The 23,898-nt window shown below is 54.8% G+C and overlaps 1 protein-coding gene across 2 annotated transcripts; it reads left to right on the top strand.

Annotated features, from left to right (window-relative positions):
- On the top strand, window positions 1–22,367 carry TTC22 (tetratricopeptide repeat domain 22). Of its 2 annotated transcripts, none has more exons than XM_060005352.1 (7): window positions 1–768; window positions 14,149–14,204; window positions 14,408–14,523; window positions 15,152–15,270; window positions 16,513–16,674; window positions 19,860–20,012; window positions 20,556–22,367. In XM_060005352.1, exons 1-7 carry the CDS (start codon window positions 202–204, stop codon window positions 21,093–21,095), a joined length of 1,713 nt encoding a protein of 570 aa, XP_059861335.1. In that variant the 5' UTR covers window positions 1–201; the 3' UTR covers window positions 21,096–22,367. The 2 variants fall into 2 exon arrangements, with proteins under 2 accessions (XP_059861335.1, XP_059861344.1); XM_060005361.1 differs by having other exon boundaries at window positions 20,482–20,757.
- Window positions 22,368–23,898: the final 1,531 nt, after the last annotated feature.

The following is a 23,898-nucleotide window of genomic DNA, read 5'->3' as shown; positions in this document are numbered from 1 at the left end:
GCTGCGAAAGCGTAAACACCCACAGGGCGCTCCCGAGCCGACGCTCTGACCCACCCACCGGCGGGCGGCGCCCCGGGATGGGAGGTGGCTGCGCCCCGGGCCTCTGCGCGCTGACCCTTGCCTCCCGCGCCGGGCTCGCTTGAGGGGCGCCCCCATCCACGGCGGCCTCCGGAGCAAGGCTCGGGGAGCCGCGGGGCAGCCATGGCGGAGCCCGAGGCCGCGACCGAGGAGGTGGACGCCCTCATCGACGACCTGGACTACCTCCCCGGCCACTTCCACCTGGAGATGCAGCTGAACTTCGAGCCGCGCTCGCCGGCCTCGCTCCACGCCCGGGACCTGAAGCTGCAGCGGGACGGCCTGCGGCAGGAGCTGGCGCTGACGGCTGCCACGCAGCGCCCCGCCGTGCGCCACCTCCTGGGCGCCTTCGCCTTCTACCTGGAGGAGCTGGATGAGGCCCGCGAGAGCTTCCTCGAGGTGGCCCGCGAGGACCCGGGCAACCTCAACGCCTGGGCCAATTTGGTGCACGTGTACGGGCGGCTGGGGCAGAAGGAAGAGGAGGAGGCGTGCGCCGAGCGGCTGGCCGGTCTCATGGGCCTGGCGGGGGACCGCGGGGCTACCGGGGACCCCCCGCTCCGCGCCGCGCGCTGCCTGGCCGAGCAGGGCTACGCGCACGGCTTCGACGTGGGCTGCGCCAGCCCAGAGGAGCGGGCGCGGGTGCTGGAGGCCGGCATCGAGCTCTATGACAAGGCGCTGGGCCACGCGCAGCAGGTGGGTGATCCCTCCCCAGACTGGGAGGGCTGGGGTCGCGGCCCCTAAAGTCTGCAGGGATGCCCCCGGCCTCCAAATTCTCACCGAACCCTGGCCCTTTGGCTTCCGGAATACGGTTCCAGCGTGCCCCTCCCACCTTGGGTCCTAGACCAGGCTTGTAGCTTTTCTCTGTCGGACTAGGGCGTGGACCCACTTCCCAGCGGGTTAGCTTGCGTAAGTTTCTTTGCTGGCAGCACTGCAAACTCCACACACCAACTCATCCCTCTCACCTTGCTCTTCCCAGCAAGTACCTGTCCCTGCACCTGTCCACACCCACCTAAGTATAAGGCACAGCTCCACATCCCGCCAGAAACAGGCAGCATTCTTGCCTCCTCTCTCCCGCTCACGCACCATAGCCATCCACTCAGACCCCGGATCCTGTCCGCTCCGCCTCCTCATATCTCCAGGGTCTATCCGCTCCTCTCCTGCCTCCCCTCGCCAGCCCAGCCTCCATCATTCCCTGCCTGGGTTCCTGCTCTCTGGCCTGACCCTTCGGCCTCCTCCTCCACCCTTGCTGCCAGTGTCATGTTGCTCAATCCTGCCGGCCATATCCGTCAGCTGCTTACAACCCCCAGTGACTCCCCACTGCCTGGCACGTAAGTCCCAGGCTCTCCGGTAGGCACTAGAGACCCTCCGTGACCTCGCTCTCTGCCTTCCCTCTGCCGTGTTCCCCCTTCCAACCAGGCTTTTGCCACCGTCTACATCCCCTTGTTCCCCGTGGGCCAGGTCTCCTTACAGCCCACCTTGCCACTCTTTCGGCCTCTTTCAGAGGTGCCCTTTGCTCTACCCTTGCCTGGAAGGTTGTCCTCTCTCTCAGGCATCCACTCCGCTGACTTTTCCAGGCTGGGTCAGGCATCTCCCCTGGGCTCCCACAGCACTGCTCACACTGTCCATGTACAAGTCTGTCTCCCCACCTCAATCTTGAGATCTTCAAGAGTGGGGACAACATCTGTCTGGTTTACCACTGTAAAGCCGACACCTGGCCAGTGGCTGGACACAGTGGCACTCGGTAAATGCATCTTGAGTGAATGCATGTGTAGCACAGGGCCCGGAGCTACATAGACAAACGCTAGGCATATCAGTTACCCATTGTTGTATGACAAATAGCTCCTGAGACTTAGCAGCTTGAAACAATAAGCACTGATCGTCTCAGAGTTTGCCTGCTGAAGAACCCAGGCATGGTTTAGCTGGCTGCCTCTAGGCTGTGGTCTCATCTGAAGGCTTGCTCAGCTGGGGGCGGTGGGGTGGGGGTCTGCTTCCAAGCTCACACTCATGGCTATTGGGAGAATCAGTTCCTCACTTGCTGTCGGCCGGAGGCCTCCCTCAGGTCCTTGCCACGAGGACATCCCATCACTTTTGCTATATTCCCTTCATTAGAAGCAAGTCACTAGGTCTAGCCTCCAGGCAGAGAGCGGGGGTTACACAAGAGCACAGATACCAGGCAGTGGGGATCACTGGGGGCCATCCCAAAGGCTGCCTGCATTGGATGACAGACAAATGACGTAGAGGCATTGTCCTCTTGTTACGGAAGAGGAGATCACAGTTCAGAGAGGTACCCTGGCTTTTCCTTGAAGGCGCTGCATAGGCAGGGTTGAGCTGATAATGATGACTGTTTGATAGTTAAACGACAACAAGCCTTCGCACGTGGGTAGGATCGCTCCATTCACAAAGGCTCTGCACACCCCCTTGGAGCCTTTTCCACCAAAGCTTATGGCTCCCGCATAAGAGGAAACGTGGAGTCAAGACCTCAGGGAGTGCTGGGTGGGAGGCACGGACTTGACTTAAGGGGGGCAGGGCAGGGTGGAGGTTAAGACGGTAGACTCTGGGTCAGACAGTCCAGGTCCGAATCCCAATTCCCCATGCTCTCACCTCCAACCGGTCCGTAGCATGACTGAGCTTCCCTTTCTATGAAATGGGGATAATAATAGTGCTTGTATCCTAGGATTCCTCATCCGTAAAATGAGGAACAGAGCCTGCACAGAAACAGCAGGATCACAGACGACCTCTGCCTCTCCTGACCTGGGAGAGCCTCCTCCCCGCTAAACTGTGTGCAGCTGTGGCTGTCCCCTGGGGCCAAAAGGAACCCAGGTCTCCTGTTTTAGAGCCTGAGCACAAGGCCCTGAATGCCAGCCGCCCTCAGTGGAAGGCGTGGTCAGCTTGGTGTATGTTGAGTATGGTCACAGTCTCAGAGCAGGACCTGAAAAGCCCTGGACTGGGAGCCAGGAGTCCTGGGTTCTCATCTCAGCTGCAACCACCCACGGTGGGGCCTTCTCCTATCTGGGTGGTGGTTTCCCCATCTGTGAAAGTGAGGGAGGGGGGACTGGATGGTCTCTGAGGTCCCTTCCTGCTCTCAGGAGAAGGCTTCCTGGAGGAGGTGAGCAGGGAGGCAAAGTTTGGGGCATAGGGAAGGAATGGGGGCCGACTCCTCCCTCCCTGCTGCTGGTCTGCCCAGCCACAGTGGGGGCCACACCGTCCCCTTCAGTGACCGCTCAGAGGAGAGAGTGTCAAGCAGGGCACTGCCCTGTGCTCCAGGGAGGGAGCTGACTGTCTCAGGTGGGAGGTGGCCTGTGCTGTGTCCTTGGGCCTGGCCCAGCGGCTGCTCCCCAGGTCTGCACAGAGGTCAAAACCTCCCCCCAATCCCAGGAGAAAGTGGGTATTTGAAGCTCCCCCGTTTCATCATCTGAGGATTAGGAGAGATCGTGCTTATAAAGTACCTGGCACAGGGTAGATGCTCAAGAAATAGTCGCAATCAGGATGACAGTGATGATTTTGTATAGTGAGAGCAGGAGGCTGGGTTCAAGCACCCAGGTCGCTTATTATTTTGCTGTGTGACTTTGTACAAGTCACTTGTCATCTCTGGCCTCAGTGTCTGCTTTATAAACATTAAACAATAGTGATTTCTGCCTCAGTTTACTATGATTATCCAATCAAATCATGGGGTAAAAGTGCCCATAAACTGGTAAATTCTGGGCATGTCTGAGACACACATGCTCAGCATCTTAACGTTTATTGAGCACCTACTGTGTGCCAGGCCCTATCATTAAGAACTCCTGCCTTTTAGAAGCTCATGGACAAAGGGAAGAGCAAACATTAGTTCCTTCAGTAACCAGCCTTCCCTGAGACCCATCTCTGGTAGTGGGGGCCAAAGGGGTGTGTCAGAGGTGTGCCTATGACTGGCTGAGGTCACAGGCGTTCATTACATGGCCTGTGCCAGGTGACAATCATCTCTGAGTGCTGTACACCAGAGACCATAGTTTCTGAACCAAAAACAGGACCCCCCCCCCAGAGGCTGACAAGGGAAGTGCACTTCGAGGACATCAGGACCCGTGTTGGAGTCAGCAGGGACCTGGCAAGTCCAGGTCCGGAGGATAGAGTGACAGTAACTGAACTTCAGAGAGGACACACTTCCTTTCAGCACAAGTGACTGAGGGAGGCTTCTGGAAGAGGCAGTAGTGTACTGGCAGGAATGAGAGGAGGGCAATCCTGGCAGGGGCGTGGTGTGTGCAAAGGTCCTGCGGTGGGGGCTTTAGTGACAACTGAACTGGATGAGACCTGGAAAGAGGGCAGCCAGAAGCTTCATGGGGAAGAAGAGCACGTGGTGGCCCTGAAGAACTGCTGATGTGGCCTCTGAGGTCTGGTTCCTGCCCTCCTCTGAGCCGCATTTCCTCTTACTTCCCTTGAACCTTACTTCCCAGGGACTCTAAACTTCTCCTACTTCTCCAGACATGCTGTGCTGTTTCACAGCTGCCTGTGCAGGAGCTTTTCCCTCTGCCTAGAAAGCAAACTCCATCCATCAAAACCCAGCTCAAATGTCACCTCCCCCTTGAAAACCTTCCTTCACACAATGCCCACTTTCACACAGTAATATTCATGAACGCTCTTCTCCAGGTGCCTTGCGGACTTCATCTTAGTCCTCACAAGAACCCCCTGATCCCATTTTACAGATGTGGGAACTGAGGCAGAGCGAGGCTAAGTAACCTGCCCAAGACCACAGAGCTAGTAAGTGGCAGTTGAGTTTACACCACTCTGACTCCAAAGCCTGTGCTCTTTCTGGAGAGGTGGGAGAATTGGGGTGCAATAAGTGTGAAGCAGATGGCCGGCAGGATGGAGAGGGGAGCCCCCCACACCGGCCACCTCCTGGAAATCTAGGGTGGAAGTGTGGAGAAGTAGAGAGAGGGTTGCCGTGTATAGGGAGTGGTGGGGGGATAGGAAGGACGAGGCCAGAGGTGAAGTCAACATGGGGTCAGGGAAGGAGGAGTGGGGAGAGTGGGGCAGCCGCTGAGGGACCTCCAGTTGAGAGGGTTGCCACCCACAGGAGCGCAGCTGGGGGTGGGCGGCCAGGAGTCCGACCCAGCCGGTGCTGCAGCTCCAGGAGATTTTCCATCCTGAGGGGGCTGGGACTGTCCCAGGCAAGGAGGAGCCCCCGGAGCTCAAAGAATAAAGAGCAACCGAAGAACCAATGACGGCTGCTCATCTGCTAACTAAAATTACAAGAGAAAACATTACAAAAGTTAGTAATTCAGCCCATAATCCAAAAATAAGCCACATGTCTGTGGACGAGTGGACGAGTGTCTGTGCCTTCCCTCTCAGCCCTTAGTTCCCTCCCTTTCCTCGTCCTCAAGTTACAAAAATATGATGAGGCAGATTGCTTTGTCCGTCATTCCTCCGCACCCCCATCACCTCTCCACACACACTCACAGACGGATTCTTGGTGGAGTCTCCAGGCTGAGTGGGTATTAGGAGCAAACACTTTGCAGTTAGACACACTCGGTTAAAATTCTGCCTCCATCACAGGTGGCTACGGACAAGTCACTTCACATCTCTGAGCCTCAGTTTCCTCATCTGCAAGGTGGGATTCTAACATCACCTTACAGGGTTGCTGTGAGGATTAAGTGAGAGACCGTGAAGGGCTCCAGGCAGAGTGTCGATCATGTTGGGGCCCAGCCCCTCACCTTGCCCACCCTCTGGCCGCCACAGCCCTCAGCTTTGCTCTATAACAGTGGTTTCTGTCTTGCCCCCTAGAGGGTGAGCCCTCTGTCTTGGGCGACCCTCTATCTCTACCTACCACCCCGTGTCTGGAACGGGGTTGGACACCCAAGAGGGGTTTGTGACTGTTGCTAAATTTAATTTGTTTTTTTAGTCTTAAAATTCCCATTATTTTTCTAAAATAAAGTAACTCGAACTTATATTTCTCTAAAAAAGTAATATCTCTGTCCCAAGCTAACTCAATCATTTGAGTTTCTTCCCCTTTTCCTGGAATATTGTGTGGCTTCACACACACACACACACACGTGCCTGCACACACACGCACAGGTGCACACACATGCAGATCCTTCACCCCTGCTGCTGGCCCAGAGCAGGCTCAGGGTGGTAACAGGAAACACCACCACAGTGGGCGCCATTGATCCAGTCTGTACACCAGGCACAGAGCTCAGAATGTTACGTTCATTAGCATATCCGATTTTTATTCAAACCTCACAGACACACTGCCACTGGTATTGTGATTCCCTGTTGCACAGAGGACAGAACAGGCTCCGGGAGGGGACTCGTCCCAGGTGACCGGGTGCACACAGGCCATCCAGGTTTCACCGGGCCTGCTGGGGCGGGCGGGGATGGACCCAGTGCTGGTAGGCCCAGCAGCCGGCCTCACAAACAAACAAAGGTGCAGGCATCCACACAGTCGCCAGGCAGGAAGGACCGACACACACACACAGCTGTGCCACCATTGGGGAGGCCAGCCCCAGGACCTGGGAATTCCTCAAGGAGCTGCCCTCCCAACAGCTCTCCGCCTCCCACATGCCCCCCTCTCTCCCCCAGCCTCCCTTTCTCCCACCTCTTCGTCCCACAGCTCCAAACCCTGACAACTCAGGCGCACGGTGCAGGCAGATGCGCTGCTGGGACTGAGGTCAGAGTGTTGGTGTGGGAATCTGCAGGCTGCAGGGATGCCCTGGGTGACCTGGGCTGGCTGTGTAACCTCTCTGAGGGTCCATGTCTCCCTCTGTGAAATGCGGACAGTGGTACCAGCCTGGCAGGGGTGTGGGAGGAGGAACTGGGGTCACGGAGGGAAGGCCCAGCCCCAGCGAGCTTTGATGGACGCGTCCTTCTCATCCTCATCCCCTGATGGGGCTGCCAGGACTCCTTCTAAGTGAGCCCCCGCCCTCTTTCTGCTTCCTCCCACTTCCTCCTGCCCCTTCCTGAGCTTGCCCTCAGCCCAGCCCAGCCCAGAGCCAACTTTAGGAAAAGAACAATGACATCGGGGAAGACCCCACTCGGAGCCAGGGGTCAGGATTTGGGTTCCTGCCTCAGCCCTGCCCCGACTGGCTGTGGGACAGTGGGCAAGTCCTCTGTGGACGGTGGACATTTCCTCCTCTGTCACTGGACTAAGGTGGTGGCCAGGGTGATTTCAGGGACAGGAAGGACTTTGATAATAGAGAAGTGGGGGAAGGAATGAACCTCCTGGCAGAAGAAAACACAAACACACAGAGGGAGGTAGGAAACCACAGCTTGGGGAATGTCAGGCACGGCGTTTTGAGGACTTTAGAGTTGATCTCCAACTTTTGAGATCATGGGCAGGGTGGTGCTTGCAAACACACACACACAGCTCCACGAATCTGAGTGGTTTGGTTTGGATGACGCTGGACGATGAGCTAGGGACTGTGCACTTGTGTTTTTTTTCACAGATTATCTCACTTGCTCCTAGAAATGCTGGGGAATCAGAACTGTTATTAACCCCATTCTACAGATGAGCAAACTGAGGCTCAGAGAGCCGTAACAACTTGCTCAAGGGCACACAGCCATGAGTGGCTGGCTGGAACTGAACTCAGTTCTCTCCGACATAAAGCCCAGGCTGAGGGACAGCTTTCCTGACACTCTAGCCCCAGCCTTCTGATGGCCTCGGTGCTGCTCACATTTGCATAACAGCACCTTCTGAATTTGCTGCTGGCTTCTTTCCCTCCACACCTGGCAATTTTGGGAACTGGGTCTCCCCTCCTTATTGATACAGGACCCCAGAGCCAAAGTTGCCTGTAGCATCATCTGACCCAACTGCCTTCTTCACAGGAGGAAAGATAGAGTGTGTTAAGGGTGCACACAGCCCGGACCCATGGGAGGGGCTGAGAAAATGCAGGACTTCTTCAGACCTACCCGGTGCCAGAGCTGGATTTGTACCCAGGACTGGACAGGGTCCCTTTTCTCTAGGGACCATGGAATAGAGAAGTGGCTCTACTCAGTCCTGCGAGTCTGTGGAACCAGTGCAAAGCAAAGCTGGCTCACGGAGTCTGCATCTGCGTGACAGATCTAGGACCAGAAAGGGGGTGACAATGGGGAGCTGCAGTCGATCTGCTCCACTCTTAAAATCCACAAAGACCATGCGGGGAACCCAGCGAGGGCTGAATAGGTGACTCACCTCCATGGCACAGCGCCCAGTCACACTGATCACTCCCACCCATGTGCCTGTGACACAGGCAAACCCAGTCGATCATCCCTGCTTATAGATGCAGAAACTGAGGCCCAGGCTGGGCCAGCGGACTTTCAAGGAACCCTGGGGGAGGTAGAGGCAGGGGTGGGACTCCAATCTCAACCCTCTGTTTACTCCCCGCCCCCACCGAGGCAGGAGCTGCATGAGGAGAAACCCCTGCCCAGCCTTTCTGGGAAAGACCCCCAGGGGTGCCAGGCCAGCCAGGTGGGCTGGGGCCGGAGCTCCGCGTGCAGAGCCCGAGGCTGCTCTGTCATCACAGAGGACATTCCAGTTGAGCAGGAAGAGCATGGTCCCGAGACCTGCCACCTGGTGACTTTTATTTCTGCAGCGTCAGCCTTCACAGACAGGGTCAGCCTGATGAGGTGGAAAGAACAGGGGCACTGGAGGGAGGCAGATCTGAACTTGAATCCTGGCACCTCTCCCTGGGCTGTGGGGCTGGCCGGGCGGCTTTTCTCTTAGCCTCTGTTTCCTCACCTGTAAAAGGAGGAGGCTGCATGACACCTTCTCGGGCTGCTGTGTGGGTGGATTCAGTGCCACGATGCACGAAAGTGCCCAGTGGACAGTTGATGGTTGAGAAACGTTCATTCTCTTTCCTCCTTCTCATCCCCCCTCCCCTGAAAGAGAATCAGTCAGCTCTCAGGAACTGACTCTGAAACACAGAATACAACATCCACAGGGGCAGAGTTCAAACTGCAAGGCAAACATTTTCCTTAAGAACCAATAAGGTCTCTGTATAGCCTATGCAGACACATATAGATTCATAAACCGTTAGCACATTGAGATCTTCTATTGAAATCCTCTAAAATAGCTAAGCCCTGCAACATTTCCTTCTGTGGGGACCACCTTTTGAAGTAAATGGAGTAGCCAGCTGAGACCCATCCTTCTATCTGCCAAGTTAACACAAACCTGCTCTGTAACGTCTAATCCTCATCCTGATATTCTCTGCAGGTACTGCCAGGTCACCCACCTTTGCCAGTTACCCACCCAGCTGTAGCAGCTTGGATCGTCAGGCTTCCAGAGGGTCACAACTGCTGATCCTTTTGTTCATTTAAAAAGAGATGCACTGGTGCACTGGCCTGCCATTTGCACCTGGCTCTCTGCAGTGCTAGACTCTAGTGCAGTGGTTCTATCAGATTCCCAGGTGCTGCTGGTGCTGCTGGTCGGGGGACCCCACTTCGAGGACCACTCGTCTGCTGCTGGGTTCCCAGCTCTGCTACCTTCTAGCTATGCCACTCTGGGCCACAGGTGCCTCTTCTGTAAAACTGGGATAATCGTAGTCCCTACCTCCTAGGTAACCCCGGAGTTAACACATGTAAATTATGTGCCTGGTGCATAGTAAGTGCTCAATAAAAGGCACTATTATTAGTATAGCTAAAAAAGCAGCATTTCCACGTTTCAGTCCAGGATTTCACACGGCTTTGTGTCTGTGAGGATGTCTTCTCACCTCAGTGTTCCCATCTGTACTAGGGGGGTGATGATAACCCACTCTACATTCCACAAAGGGCTTTCTGAGGGTCATGTGGCATCTGTGTGAGTGCACTTTGTAAATGGTAAGCACTGTACAAACACTTGCAGCGAGGTGTTGTGGGAGTAAGGTGCACTTGAAGTCAGAGACCTGGCCTGAAATAGGTGAAGTAGGCACATCTCTGCCTCTTTGAGCCTCGGTTTCCCCATCTCTATAATGAGGGAAATACCGGTGAGGGCCTCGGAGGAGCTGGGAGATGTCCTGACAACCCCTTGCCTGAAGTCAGTGCCTCACTCTCACCCTCACCTAGTACCAGAATCTAACCAGCTACTTAAGGGCAGTGCTGGTGCCTGGGCCTTGCCAGCTTGAAGCCTCGGCGGGCTCACGCTCTGGCCAGTGCCCCCTCACAGACCCCAGAAGCCCCGGCTCACGGGGTCCTGATGAGGATGAACAAGAGAAAAGGTGGGGTGTCCTGCCAAAGCCCACATGGGGAGGCCCTCAGTCAATATTCCTCTCCTGGCAGAGGTGCTGTCAGCCCCTCCCAGGCTGCCTCCAAATATATTGCCTCTGGGAGCTGTTAACTCTGGAAGTGAATTCCTTGCAGCCATAAGAGGTTTCACAGCAACTTCATTCTCCAGGAGAGAGGAGGGGAGGGGGCAGTCAGAGGCCTGTTTAATTTAATTTAGCATAGGTGGCTTGCCAGGTTGCCCCTGGTAACAGCTTCAGCTGCTGCTTCAGTTACAACTAGAAGGATTTTTAAAGAGACAGCCCATTTTAAGACCAGAATTGCACAGCAAAATGAATGGACTCTCTCTACTAGCTCCATCACAGGGATGGAGGATTAGAACCCAAGCACAGTGAGGCTTCAAACGAGGTCTGTTTATACCGTTAACTCCATTCCTGATTCGCAACCCCATAAGCCCTCCTGCAAATGTTACTTTTTTTTTTTTTTTTTTTTTTTTTTTGCGGTATGTGGGCCTCTCACTGTCGTGGCCTCTCCCGCCACGGAGCACAGGCTCCGGACGCGCAGGCTCAGCGGCCATGACTCACGGGCCCAGCCGCTCCACAGCACGTGGGGTCCTCCCAGACCGGGGCACGAACCCGTGTCCCCTGCATCGGCAGGCAGACTCTCAACCACTGTGCCACCAGGGAAGCCCTGCAAATGTTACTCTTAAGTGGGATCTGAGGAGGGGCTACATTTGGGATTTGTCATAGAGATGTCACTCAGCTAGCTACTTCTCTGAAAATCAGTTTTAGTCTTCAAGTAGAAGGGGAGTTAACCTTTAGGAGTTGCCCCTGCAATTCAGGCACTCTGCCACCAGGTGGTAGTATTGCTTACTTAGTGCAAACCATAACCAGGCTTGACTTACTCAAGACTATCACAATGGTGGTGAAACCACTGGGTTTTAAGTCCTGATACTAACCAGTGTGTGACCCTGAGCAAGCTGCTTCACCTCTGTGGTCTCACTGTTCTCAGAGACATAATAAGGGGATTGATTGGATCAAGATAACTGAGTGCTGTGGACAGGCTTCGGGCTAGGACTAGGAAGGCATGAGTTTATGTCCCAACTCTGTCATGTACTAACCGTGTGATGTGGACACATAACTTAATTTCTTGCATCTTGAATATCAAACAAGAAAGTGGCTATGAACCAGGGAGAGCCCTGAGGACAACACACTGCTCTTCAACACTGGGGACCTGTGGACCCCATGGGGCATGTGAGGCCCTAGGAGCAGAGTGGTGGGGTGGAGAGGTGGAGAGTGGGGTGAGGCAGGATAGCCCCGGACTTCAGAGCCTGAGACTTCGATGCCCCACCTAGAACCGAAATAAGGCAAAGCAGCCTCCTAGACACGCCTAATTCTGCACGTTTCTAACCCAAACCAGGAGAAAGGGGGCGAACGTTTATGGGGATTTATGGGCACGGTCCCCAGGCTGGTCACTGCCTCACAATGCCCCTTTGCAGGTAAGGACACAGCCTCTGAGGGGTCACCCGCCCTCTTGTGGCCAGACCTGTTGGCCACCCGAGCCTCTGCTCTCTGCACTGTAGCCCTCCCTTAGTCTAGGATACCTGCTGTCACTTGTGGTCACATCTCCTTGTCAGGAGCCTGAAAGGGGGAGCAAGTTCTGTGTCTCCCCACCATGACTCAGTCTGGCCAACCTCAAAGCAGGCATGGGGCCAGAGGTCACGAGATCACAGCCACAGGCAACCAGGGAGACTGAGGCACACGTGCCTTTGGTCCTTCACACAGACAGGTGCTGACATTATATCAAGGTCCTTGGCCAGCTTGGCCCACAGTAGGTGCCCCACGACTCTGCATCCCCTTCCCATGTCCCAGGTCCCGTGCAGGTGCAGCAGGTAAGGTCATCTGGCAGCCCCTCCAGCTTTTTGCTTTGGCCAGTGTTCTCCATTGCGCTCTCAAGGATGCCCTTTAATCCTTGGGTCCCGCCCCTCTCCCCTCCAGACAGCCCTGTTCCCAGCCGAGCCCGCATACACGTATTCCAACCTAAGTAACAGGATAACTCCCCACCTCTAACCCCTTCTATGCCTCCCCACTGCCTTGCAGATGACTTCCAGGTCCTGAGCCTGACACTCAGGGGACCCTCCTGATGTTCCCCTGCTGGCTCATCCCCTCGCCCCTTACAACTGGGGTTCTAGCCGCTCTGGGCTGCATGCAGCCCCCGACACACCTGCTCGCTCATCTCTGAGGTTTTGCACATGATGTGCCCTCCATCTGACGCCCTCTCTCACTGTATCCACCTGGTTGGTTCCTACTTGTCCCTGAGAACCCTGCTCCAGCACGTCCTCCTCTAGAAGTCTTGGGGGTACCCCTGGATCATGTAGGAAACCTCCTCCCATAGCCCCTGGTGTTCCTTCTGCTCTAATTTTGTCTTTGGTCTGGCTTTCCTGCCAGACCTGGCTTGGGTCAGCGTTCAAGACACTCCCCTATGGGCAATCACACTGCTCACTGAGAGCTACTCACAGGTCCCCCTTCCTCTCTTCCTCCGAACCAACCAAGGCCACCTCAGAGCAGTCGCAGCCTAACTTGGCAACGTTAGCTCCCGCCACACCCCAATCATACTCACCGTGCCCCATGCTCCCCAGCTGCCCACTCGTGTCCGTGCTGAACCCCCCGTCTGGAATGCCCTTGTCCCCCACCTCACCCTCTCAAATACCACTGCTATTCAAGGCCCACCTTACAGCCCATCCTCTATGAGACCTTCTCAGAGTCTTCTGGCTGGAAGTGGCCTCTTCATCCTGCTGCGTTTGTCTGCAATCCCCTCTCAGCCTTGATCAAACCCTGCTTCATATTATAGCTATTGGTAAGCAGTGTAATGAGGGGAGCAAGGGCTTTGCAGACTAACAAATGGGGTTCAAATCCCAGCTCTGACACTTGCATGCTGTGTGACCTTGGGCAAGTCATTTTGCCTCTCTGAACTTCAGTATGTGCCTCTGTAAAACGGGATGACACCTACCTCACAGGTTGTTGTGAGATTGAGATGATGAGTGTCAGGATCCTGGCATGTGGCAGGCGCTCCTTCAAACCCCATTATTTATGGTCTCCCCAACCGAGTTGTGAGCCCATGTGGGCCAGGGTGCAGGTCCCATTCAGTGCCACAGCACCCACCACATCATAGTTGGGCCTCACACCACAGATGCCTCACACCACAGAAATGCTGGCTGGACTTAATGCTTCATCCTAGCTGCTGAGGGTGGGGTGGAGGGATAATAGGGGCCCTGAGCTGAGAAGGCCTCTGCGGATGGCGGCTGGTAAGTGCAGAATGGAGCCTGGAGATCAACCACAGGAGATGAACGTGGAGGGAGGGGCTGGAGCCTGAGGCAGAGCTGCTGATATGCACTGGGGGTTTTATTGGTTTTCATTAAAATTCCTTCCCAAGGCAGGAGCAGCTACTCCCATAAATATTTTATCTGGTGCCCAAGTCAGTCTAAATGCACAGCAAAGTTGGCAAGAAAAACAATGGGAAACAGTTCAGGGTGGGGTCCTGGGCTTCAGCTGAACTCACTCACATGCCCAAAGGGGCTTTCTCAGGAAGGTGGAAGCTGAGGGATGGCGCCAAAGGGGAGAAGCGGGGGGAGAGAGAAGGTGACTGGTGGAGTGTGGGCCCTGCGGTAGTGGGGAGGGAAGGAAATGGACGCCACGCCCGCTCTGTGATGGACACCTTGCTCGGGGCATTCACACAGGTCATCTTGTCAAATCCTCTGTGGTCACAGAAGTGAAGTGACTCGCCCAAGGTCACCCAGCCAGCCAGTGGCAGAGCCAGCGCTATGACCAAGAGTGCACTTGCTGCTTCTCAGGGTTCAGGGAAAGCATGGGAGTCTATGAACAATGCTCCAAGTGCTTCAAGAGCAGCAGCACAAGCCATTCTCTGCTTCCCTAGATCCCGAACGAGGAAAAAAGGGGCTGGTACTTCACCATGGCAACGCTCTTCATCAGGTCAGGCTATGGGTTGAGGATGGGATGGTGGGGAGGGACGGGGAGAGGTGGGGCCTGGAAGCCAGGGGAGAGATGGCTGAGCCCATCCGCGTGGCAAGGGCTCCCCGAGTTCCTCTCCCTGCCCACTGGCCTGGGGAGGACTCGCGGCACCCTGGGGACGGCTGGAAGGGTGCTGACCAGCTGCGTCCCCTTCTCTGCCACAGGTTAGATGGCATCTTCCTGGAGCTGGGCAGCGAAGAGCAGAAGAGGTTGCCGGCCTTCAACCGCACGCTGGCCCTGCTCCAGCAAGTCCTCAAGTCGTCGGAACCCCACCACCAAGGCAGGACCCGTGGGGACGGGTGGGAGAGGAGCCTCTGCCCCGTCCTCCCTGCACCCGCCACCAGCCCTGCCAGTCTTGTCACTGTCCCCACCTCTAGCACTGTTTCGCTGTCCCTCACCCTCTGTCTCATCCACTCCCTTGTTCACCTCAGGGAGCTCGCACACCTCGCACAGGTGAACGGGCGCCTGCAGATCACTCCAGGTGCACGTGTCCAGGCCTGTCTGTGACCGAAAGTGTAAGAGACAAGAGTTCTCACCACTGCAGCCTCTTATCCCCATTTTGTGGTGGGAGGAGGGAAGGCTGTTCTGGAGGGGAGTCGAGTCATTTTTCCACAGGGACCAGAGCTCCAGAGCTGGGGAGAGCTGGAGTCAGAAAGCAGGGTGTCCCGCGTGACACAGTAAACACAACAAGCACTGAAACTGTTCATCCCTCCACTCACACGTCCCTCTCCCCACCCTTGTTTCTCTCGGTCCCTGGCTGGCCCACAGTGATTTCATGCCACTTCCCCTCCCTTTGTCTTCCTGGGGGCTGACACCTGGGGTGGCACTGGCCCCCTGCCTCCTCGTGGTTCCCCTCCCTCTCTCCACCCCGCTGTTGCCTGAGACCCCTCTCCCGGCCTCACCCCCAGCTCTGGCCTGGTGCTACCTCGGGATGCTGCTGGAGAGGAAGGACACCTTCTCCATCACCCCCATGGGCATCCATGACTGCGGGTTTTCAGGGACCGACCCCCTGGACTGCTTTGGCAAGGTATGTGCCCCCGGCCACAGAAGCTCTCCGAACCCGAATTGAGACTGACACCTCAGCCTCCTCTCCTGGAACCCGCTGCTTCTCTGGGTGTCATCCCCACCTCCCTGCCTTACTCAGGAAGTGCCCTTACTCCAGACCTTTCTCTCCATCCCAAACAAAGCCAAAGTGCTCCCTTGTCCTCTTGGCCTATCAGTCAGACCCTCTCCACTTCTCTAGGCCTGTCTTCTAAGCTAGTCATGATTTCCCAGATATACCCTCAGGCCTTTCCCCTTCACACCCCCGGGAGCAAAGTGGAAAGAAGACGAGGTTAGCTGGGGTCTGGATGCCAGCTCTGCCCATAGGCCCTGTGACCCTAAAACAAGTCACTTCCATCTCTGAACCTCCTTATCTGTTAATTATGTGATCCGTCCACCATCTAGGATATTGAGAGACTGAAAGGAGGTAGTGGATGAAACCGTTCACTGTAAACTGTAAAGTGCTGTTCAAGCCTTATTCTTGGCACCTCGTTTCTGTGGCAGTTTCCACACTTAGCTCAGTTTTTGAAGACCTTCCTGGAGGCCAGGGACCCTGTGATTTTCGTTCCCCTTGCAGTCAGCACGACGCTCTGGCCGGGGCACGTTCCTAGCATTTGCTGCTCAGTAATGAGCAATTTCTTGGTGAGAGATCTTAGTGAGAGCAGAGCATAAACACTGGTTCACGTGTGTTCCGAGAGTTTTGTCCAATTTAACGCACTGCCTTTGCCCCTCCTTGGGAACCTACTCTGTGCGGGGCACAGAGGTGGACAGATGGGGCCCCTGCCCTGCAGTTCACCATCTCAGGGGCAGCAACAAACACAAGGCAGGCAGCTGTCAGTAACAATATTGGGGTGGTGGCGGGGGCAGTGCTGTGCCCAGCCAGAAACACTGTGTGAGTCTGGGGGAGGTGGAGGCTGATTCTGGCCCCTCCCCCGACCTGCCCCAGGAAAATGGGGGAGCACACAGCGACGTGTCTGAGGAAGAGGGGTCTGCCTGGGGTCTGGAGGGATTCACTGGACGTGTCCCGTGAACATGGCAGAGAGCATGTCAGTGAGTCGGGCTCTCAGGAGTTGAGTGCCAGTGAGCTGTGCCCAAAGTGTTGGGTCCCATGATGTGGTAGATATGAAGAATAAGATCTTTGGGGTAATATGGCTCTACTGAGAGAAGGGGTTCCAGTTCTGGCAAACAGCCAGACAAATGGTTTGTTCTTACCTCCTCCCTTACCCAGGCCATTGAGATTGCCAAGGACCAACCCCCAATCCTGAATCACCTGGCCAAAATCTTCCACTTCCTCGGAAAGCAGGATATGGCCATGGGTACCTGCAACATGGCCCTGGACACCCTACGAGATCCGGAGCTCAACTGGCAGGCGTACTGCACAAGGGCCAAGGTGAGTCTGCCCGCAGCTCCACCCCATCCTGCCATCCAGAATCAGAGAACGACGGCCAAGACCCTGTGGCCAGAGCCCGGAGGTCAGGGAGCCTTCACGGTGGAAGGGAGCGTAGGTGTCATCAAGGCTCACAGTTTGTGTTCTCTAAGATTGTTGAGTGAGAGAATGAAGGAGCTTCCCACCCACTGCTCATCCCTTCTGTAATGACCTGGCCAACAACCTGCCAGCCTCCTCTTTGATTAGAACCTTCGGCAGTCATACTGACCTGGGTGGAATTCGGGCCTCCCCACTCATCACTGTGGGACTTGGGGCAAGCCACTTACCCCTCCAAACCTCCATTCCCCAATCTGGAAGATACGGACAATAACATCTATCTTAAAAGGTGGTCAGAAGACTAAGTGAAATAACATCTAAAGCAGGTGCCTGGAGCATGGGAGGTGCTTGGGAAAGGCAGAGGGTATATTGGAGGAGGTCTGATGTCGTAGATCAGAGCTCTGGCTCTCAACGCCGCTGGCCTCGGTTCAAATCCCACAGCACCGCTTACACGCTATGGGACTGTAGACAGAATACTCTTGCCCAAAGTCTGAGCCCCAGTTCCTTCTTCTATAGACTGGAGGTGATTGTACCTGCCTCACAGAGTTGTTATGAGAATTAAATTAGACTCTTGTGTAAAACTCAGTACTGACCACATAGTAAGAGTTCATAAGTGGTTGAACAGTATTATTAGGTATATATATATATATTTTAAATTTATTTAGGGCTGTGTTGGGTCTTCGTTTCTGTGCGAGGGCTTTCTCTAGTTGTGGCAAGTGGGGGCCACTCCTCATTGCGGTGCGTGGGCCTCTCACTATTGCGGCCTCTCTCGTTGCGCAGCACAGGCTCCAGACGCACAGGCTCAGCAGTTCTGGCTCACGGGCCTAGTTGCTCCGTGGCATGTGGGATCTTCCCGGACCAGGGCTCGAACCCGTGTCCCCTGCATTAACAGGCAGATTCTCAACCACTGCGCCACCAGGGAAGCCCCTATTAGGTATATTTTTAACTGGCTCACTGTCACTTGGGGCAGTCCACTATGGTCACTGAGCTCAGCAGATTACTCATTTAACTGAGAGCTGCGTGCCTCTGGCTTCCCCCTACTGGTCCCAGATCTGCCCTCTGGAGCCCCTACAGAACCCATCTGCTTGTGGGCAAAGAGGTGGAGCTCTGAGTTCGCTTTGCTCCAGGCTGGACAGCCTCCTCCACTACCTTTCATGGGACATGATGGCGAATCTGCTCCCTTGGTCTTGGTCTGCATGACATAATCATTTTGCCAGCAGGTACTAGACAGTCAGTTCCTTCATGGCAGTTGATGTGGTCATTATCAATAGTAGTGATATTACTCATGATTGATAGTAAATAATAACACCTTTCTATAACACTCTGCATTTCACCCAGCACTTTCATATTCATGGCCTGATTGAATTCTCGCAAGATCCTGTGAGAGGCCAAACGTGTGTCATTTTACTAATGAGGCAACAGAGAGGCAGTGACCTTCAAGGGGTCCTGCATTCCGTTAGGGGGAATCCAAACCTCACTCTCCTCACGCCATCACAGGTTGGCCTGTAGCATAGGCTCGCTGTCTCCCTGTAGCTCCAAAGATCACACTTACTACTCAGATGACCAGACTGGCACCAGGATGGAGGCAGGGCATAGTGAGGAGGAAGGATCAGAAGGGAAGGGAACTCATCTGTGTAAAAGCCTCAGGCCCTGCTGTGAGCCTAAGGCCCTACCTGGCCCATGACCTTGACCCACCCCGGCTCAGCTCCCTCCCTCCCAGCCACACTGGGGTCCTTGCAGCTCCTGAGGCATGATCTTGCCTCAGGGCCTCTGCCTAGAATGCTCTTCTCCCAAATATCCAGTTGGCTTCCTCCCTCACTTCCCAGAGGGCTTGAAGAAAAGGCGGAGCTGCTAGCAGCCGTCTTCTTGAAAATGTCAGCTTCTCACCAACACTTTGTGTCCTCCTGTCTTTGTTTGTTTTTCCTTTTTAGCACTTATCACTCCCTAGCACACTATTTGCTGATTTATCATGTTTACTGTCTCTCCCCCCAGCTGTAATACACACTCCACTGAGGGCAGGGAATTTTGTCATTTTGCTCTCTACTATATATCCTCAGCTCCTGGAACGTAGCAGGCTCTTGATGAATATTTGTTGAAAGAATGAATGAATGAACTGAGCACCTACCATGTGCTAGGTCCTGGCTAGAACATATTCTCTCCATTGTCATGGTAACTCTCCAAGGAAGATCTTAGTGTACTGATTTTTCAGATGTGGAAAATGAGCCTCACAGAGGTCATGCTAATAAAGAGGGTGAGGGGCTGGAATTCAGCCAAGTTCAATTGGCTCCAAAGGCAGAGCTTCCCACTCCCACCCCACCCCCACCTCATGAAGCTGTCTTAGAACCAGAGCCCACCAATGGCTATAAAGCATTAATACCTTCAACGACAATGACCCCCTTTTTCTTACTTCCTCCTTCTCCACCCCTTCCCTACCCCTCCTGAGTCTCTAGATTTTCTAAATGCTCCAGATAGATGTGGGGGAAAAGGGAAGAAGTGGTGATGAAAGCAAGGGTCTGGAATCATTTGTAATTTGATGCTTGTAAGCTGGGCCACCAGCCATTCTTCCCACACTACTTGCTTACACAGACTCTCACATCCCATCTCAAACAACCCCCTCCCCTAGTCACCTCTATCCCATCACCCTGTTTATTTTTTCATACCACTTGTCACCGCTTGAAGTGGTACCATGTACTTTTTTACGATCATCTCCCCTACTAGAATGTTCTGCCAGGGCAGGGACCTCCTCTCTTATCAGCACTGTACCCCAGTACCTAGCACAGGGCCTGGCATATGGTGGGCACTCAATACATATTTGTTGAATGAATGAGTGAATGAATGAATGGCTCTTACTCCATCCAACGCCCTTCATTGTACAGAGAGGGGTCAGTGTAGTAAGGCCCAGAAAGTGGAGTGGCTAGCCCAAGCTGGCCCAGGAGTAGGACCTCGGACTCCCGAGTCCAGTCACAGGGGCTTTCCACGGCACCACAGGACCTCCCTGAGCTGCTGTTAAGAAAAAAACCTTTATTTAGGATAGAAAAGAGGGCAAGGGTCCTTGCTTGAGCATCTTCCCTGAGCTGACTCTCTGTGGGCAGATCCACGTCAGAGCCTACCTGCATGACCTGGAGCGAAGCAAGATGGGGCTCGGGGGCATGCCTGACAGGAACCACCTGGCCTGCGCCAAGGCCGACCTCGAGGAGGTGGTCAAGGTGTGCCCAGGCCTCAAGACCTACCTGAACATCGGCCAGGTAAGGTAGCCTCTTGGCTAGGGTAGCCAATAGCTGACTAAAAACCTATTAACTCTCTGCCAGGCCAGGCCTGGGCACTGAGGACACAGGGAGGAACGCGGGGCATCCCCAGGCCTGATAACAGTACCTGCCTCCTACTGCATTGGTGAGGATGATAGGAGATGATGCACCTACAGCATTCAGAACAGGGCCCAGTGCTTTCTAAGCACTCAGAAAGTGTGGGCCATTATTCTGTATCCTTCTGTGCCTTCCGCGAGCACGGAATGACTACCAGAGGTTACAATATCTTATATATGAGAACACTGAGGCCCAGAGATTGCCCCGTTCACGGTTATATGGCCGAGAGCGCTGGGGCTGGAACTGGAATCAGAGTACTGTCTCCTTTGCCAGGAGAGGGGCACCAAAATTTGCGATGAATAATTGTCGAGGGAGGGAGGGTGGCAATGAATGCGTGGAATTTTTAAAACAGCAAGTGTGGGAATGGAATGAACGGGCAGCGGCGACGGCAGGGGAGAAAGGCTCACCCCGAAGCCCCCACCCCAGGTCTACTACTACATGGGCGTGGACGCTGTGCAGGAGCAGCTGGCGGTGGACGAGGCGGCGCTGAACCAGGCGCTGGTGTTCCTGGCCAAGGCCGGCGAGTCGGAGCTGGGCGCCACGCTGCCCGAGCTGCAGCTGTTGCGCGGCAAGTGCCTGCGCATCAAAGGCGAGGAGGCCAACGCGGCGGCCTGCTTCAAGCGCGCCGTGGAGCTGGACGACGCGGGCTCCAGCCACACCGAGGGCTTCGGCTGCCTGCTCGAGGTGCTGCTGGCGCAGTGGAGCCAGGCGCAGCTCAGCGACGGCGAGCTGGGCAGCGAGGTGGACGCGTGGCTGCGCTGCGCCCAGGACAAGTACCCGGCGGCGCGCCTGCGCCAGGAGCTGCAGCGCGTGTGGCGCGGCCACACGGGCGAGGTGCTGGGGCTGGCCCGGGCCTTAGTGGCGCAGGGACGGCCGGCGCTGGTGCGGCTCCTCTTCGAGACCATGCAGCGGGAGGGCACGGGCCCACGGAGGGGCCGCCGCGCGTTCTCCTTCGAAGGTCCCTGAGGCCCCGCCCCGTTGAGGCCCCGCCCCGTTGAGGCCCCGCCTATAAGTGATTGGACCTGGTCGGGGCGCTGCACACCGGCTTTCACTGCCGTAAGCTGGCGGGTTCGGGGAGCCCGTCAGATTCTCTTTCGGGAATTGTAATGGAAACGTTAGGACCCTAGGACGGTTTGACGTGCCTACGGAGGCAAAAGGGCCTGATTCAGCTGGGGCAGACGCGAGGGGCCACTGGGAAACTGAATTGAAGGACCAAATTGTACAAATATGCAGAAAAAATAATAGGGAGCCTCCCAAGAGATACAGAAGATAATTGCCTCCATTTTGGTGGCTTTCTAGTACCCAAGAGCCTGTCTTTGGATTCCGTGAGCCACGCTCTATCCTTATAATAAGGCCCCCTTTACTTAGGTTGACTGGAGTAGGTCTCAGGTCCTGCCTCCAGGGAAGCCGTGGCTAGAGAAGAGGGCACAGCTGCTAAGGAGCAAGTAAGGGAAGGGCGGTAGTCTACACCTGGCTGCTCAGGGCTCTTTTCTGCCTCTCTAGCAGCCTTGCAGCAGGCCTCATCCTTGGCCAGCTTGGTCTGAAAGGCCCTCAAACTCCCTGAAATAAAGCCCATCAGTAGTATCTTTGCTTGGCTTCTCTGTTATTGGGGGAAAGTAGGGGCACCACCCGAGGAAGTGCCAACTGCCCCCAATCTCAAACCTTCTACAAAAGAGTGAAGAAAATCTTGGAATTTTGGAATCATAGTCATAGACTCTTAGACGTGGAATTTTATTGTCAAAGTACTTAGGCTCTGATTGCCAGCAGAACGTCCAAGCTGGATTCTTGTGGTCCTACTTACTTACAAGAGCTAATTTAACCTAAAATTCCAAATCAGGTTCTTTCCAGACTGCAAGAATGCTGGTTGTACGTAAATGCAATGGCAAGACCCCCTTCATGGTTTGTGATTTATTTTGCACTTTTCCCCTTTTAAAAAAAAAGTTATACTCACTGCTTTGTTCATTTTCCTGTCCTGATGCTCAGACTGTACCCAGGATAGGCCAGCACCCCTGCATCGCTTCTCATGTCCCCAGTGACAGATGGAGAACAGACCGAAAAGTGCAATCCCTAGAGATCACGCACCCGGATGTCTCACTGTGCACATGGGAAGACTGAGAGCCCTGGAAGGGAAGTAGCTTGCTCAGAGTCACACTTCCTAGCCTCCCCACCCCTGTCCCTCCAACTTACTCTCAGCATTTTTCAGGTTTGGAAAAATACTAATAAACTGGTAACACTAAAGCATTAAGTGTTTACGTGTTAAGGGTCTACGTGTCACCTGTCACCTGGGGCACTCTGATATCCATTGGGATAATGCTGTCGTTCCAGGCACCTGTGAAATCCAGACAGTGAGGCCACCCTAGGGCCCTTGAATCCCACCTCAGGGCTCATCATGGCTCACCACTTCAGGTGGTGACTTTCTTTCCCTCCTTCCTTCCTCTCATCTCCATTGCAGGAGAGTCCAGGAGGTGACTGGACAGCAGGCAGCATACACAGCCCTGTCCACTTCTCCCCCATCCCTTCTCCACCCATGGCTGTGACCTGTGACCTTCCCTATGACAGGAACCCATCTCTTTCTTCTCCTGCTTCCCCAGACAGACAAACTGAATTCAAGGTGGTTTACTGGCGAAGTTGGGAAGTTGGTGAGGTTTGTCCCTTCCCCAGTCTTCCCAGTTTGTTTCCTTCCTCGCTTTTCCTGTCCTCAAGGTCATGCGTTTCTCCCTCCATTCCTGCCAGACCTTTTCAATAAGCTTCTTTCCGATAATCTCATTCACAGAATCATATAAATGACTAACAAACACCCACTAGGGCTTCTGTCAGGGGTACTGACAGAAGCCAACAAGAGAAAGGAAACCCCATTTCTGGAACTGCCTCTTGTGTGCGATACACTTCATACATGTAAACTCATGCAGTTTTCTCACCAGCCTTGAAGAGTAGGCATCATGATCCTGGTTACAGATGAGGACATTGAGACACTGAACAAGGTCACACGTAAGCATGGGAAGAACCAGACCTGCCCCGTGTGTGCTGTCTCCTGGGACACAGCCCTTCCTGGGAGATGTGTCATGGGTAGTCTAGAGTTGGGCCTGTGATCCCCAACGCAACCTGTCACTACCCTGCTCCCTCCCCACAGTGTACTGGTCTCCCTGCTCGAAAACTGCCTTACCTCTGTGCCTTTGTACATCCCGTTCCTCCACTGGCTTTTTTCCTGTAATTTCTGTCCCAAGTGCTAGGCTCGAAGGTGCCTCCTCCAGGAAGTCTTGCCAAATCCTCCAGCTCTCATTCATCGCTCCGTTTTGTGCACACTCTCAAGGTATTGTGTCCCTCTGCACTGCTTATATCCCCTTGTCCTTGCACCGTAATGATGTCACCATGTCTGTTGTCCCCATTCAACTCTGGCTCTTTACAGCAAGGACCACGTCTGATTCAGCCCCATGACCCAGCACTGAGCTTGGCACGTAAGACAGGCTCAGTTTTGGTTGTGAACTGAGTAAACTCACAGTAGGGACGTGGCTACGTCAGTCCCAAACCGGCGACTCCATCACCAGGTCCACAAGGGCTGAGGTTGGGGCCATGTCTGCCAGCTAGGGAACTTTGCAGGCTAGAGCTCAACCGGAGAGCATGGGCTTTCTTTCCACCTCCTCTCCAGCTTTAGACCAAATCCCCAAATCTGAGGCTAGGAAACTGAGGCCCAGGTAGGGAAACTGAGGCAAGAGAGCAGGGACTTGCCCAAGGTCAAGCAATGAATCAGTGACAGACAGAAACTCAAACC

The sequence above is a fragment of the Delphinus delphis genome, chromosome 1 (assembly GCF_949987515.2).
Source record: "Delphinus delphis chromosome 1, mDelDel1.2, whole genome shotgun sequence".
NCBI lineage: Eukaryota > Metazoa > Chordata > Mammalia > Artiodactyla > Delphinidae > Delphinus > Delphinus delphis.
Note: the sequence above shows the minus strand (reverse complement) of the source record. Positions and strands in the feature narration are given on the sequence as shown.

Coding starts and splice junctions, on each gene's coding strand:
- TTC22 (XM_060005352.1), top strand. CDS start 202: ATGGCGGAGCCCGAGGCCGCGACCGAGGAGGTGGACGCCCTCATCGAC. Junction 14,205..14,407: donor ATGGCAACGCTCTTCATCAG/GTCAGGCTATGG, acceptor TCTCTGCCACAG/GTTAGATGGCATCTTCCTGG. Junction 15,271..16,512: donor CCCTGGACTGCTTTGGCAAG/GTATGTGCCCCC, acceptor TCCCTTACCCAG/GCCATTGAGATTGCCAAGGA.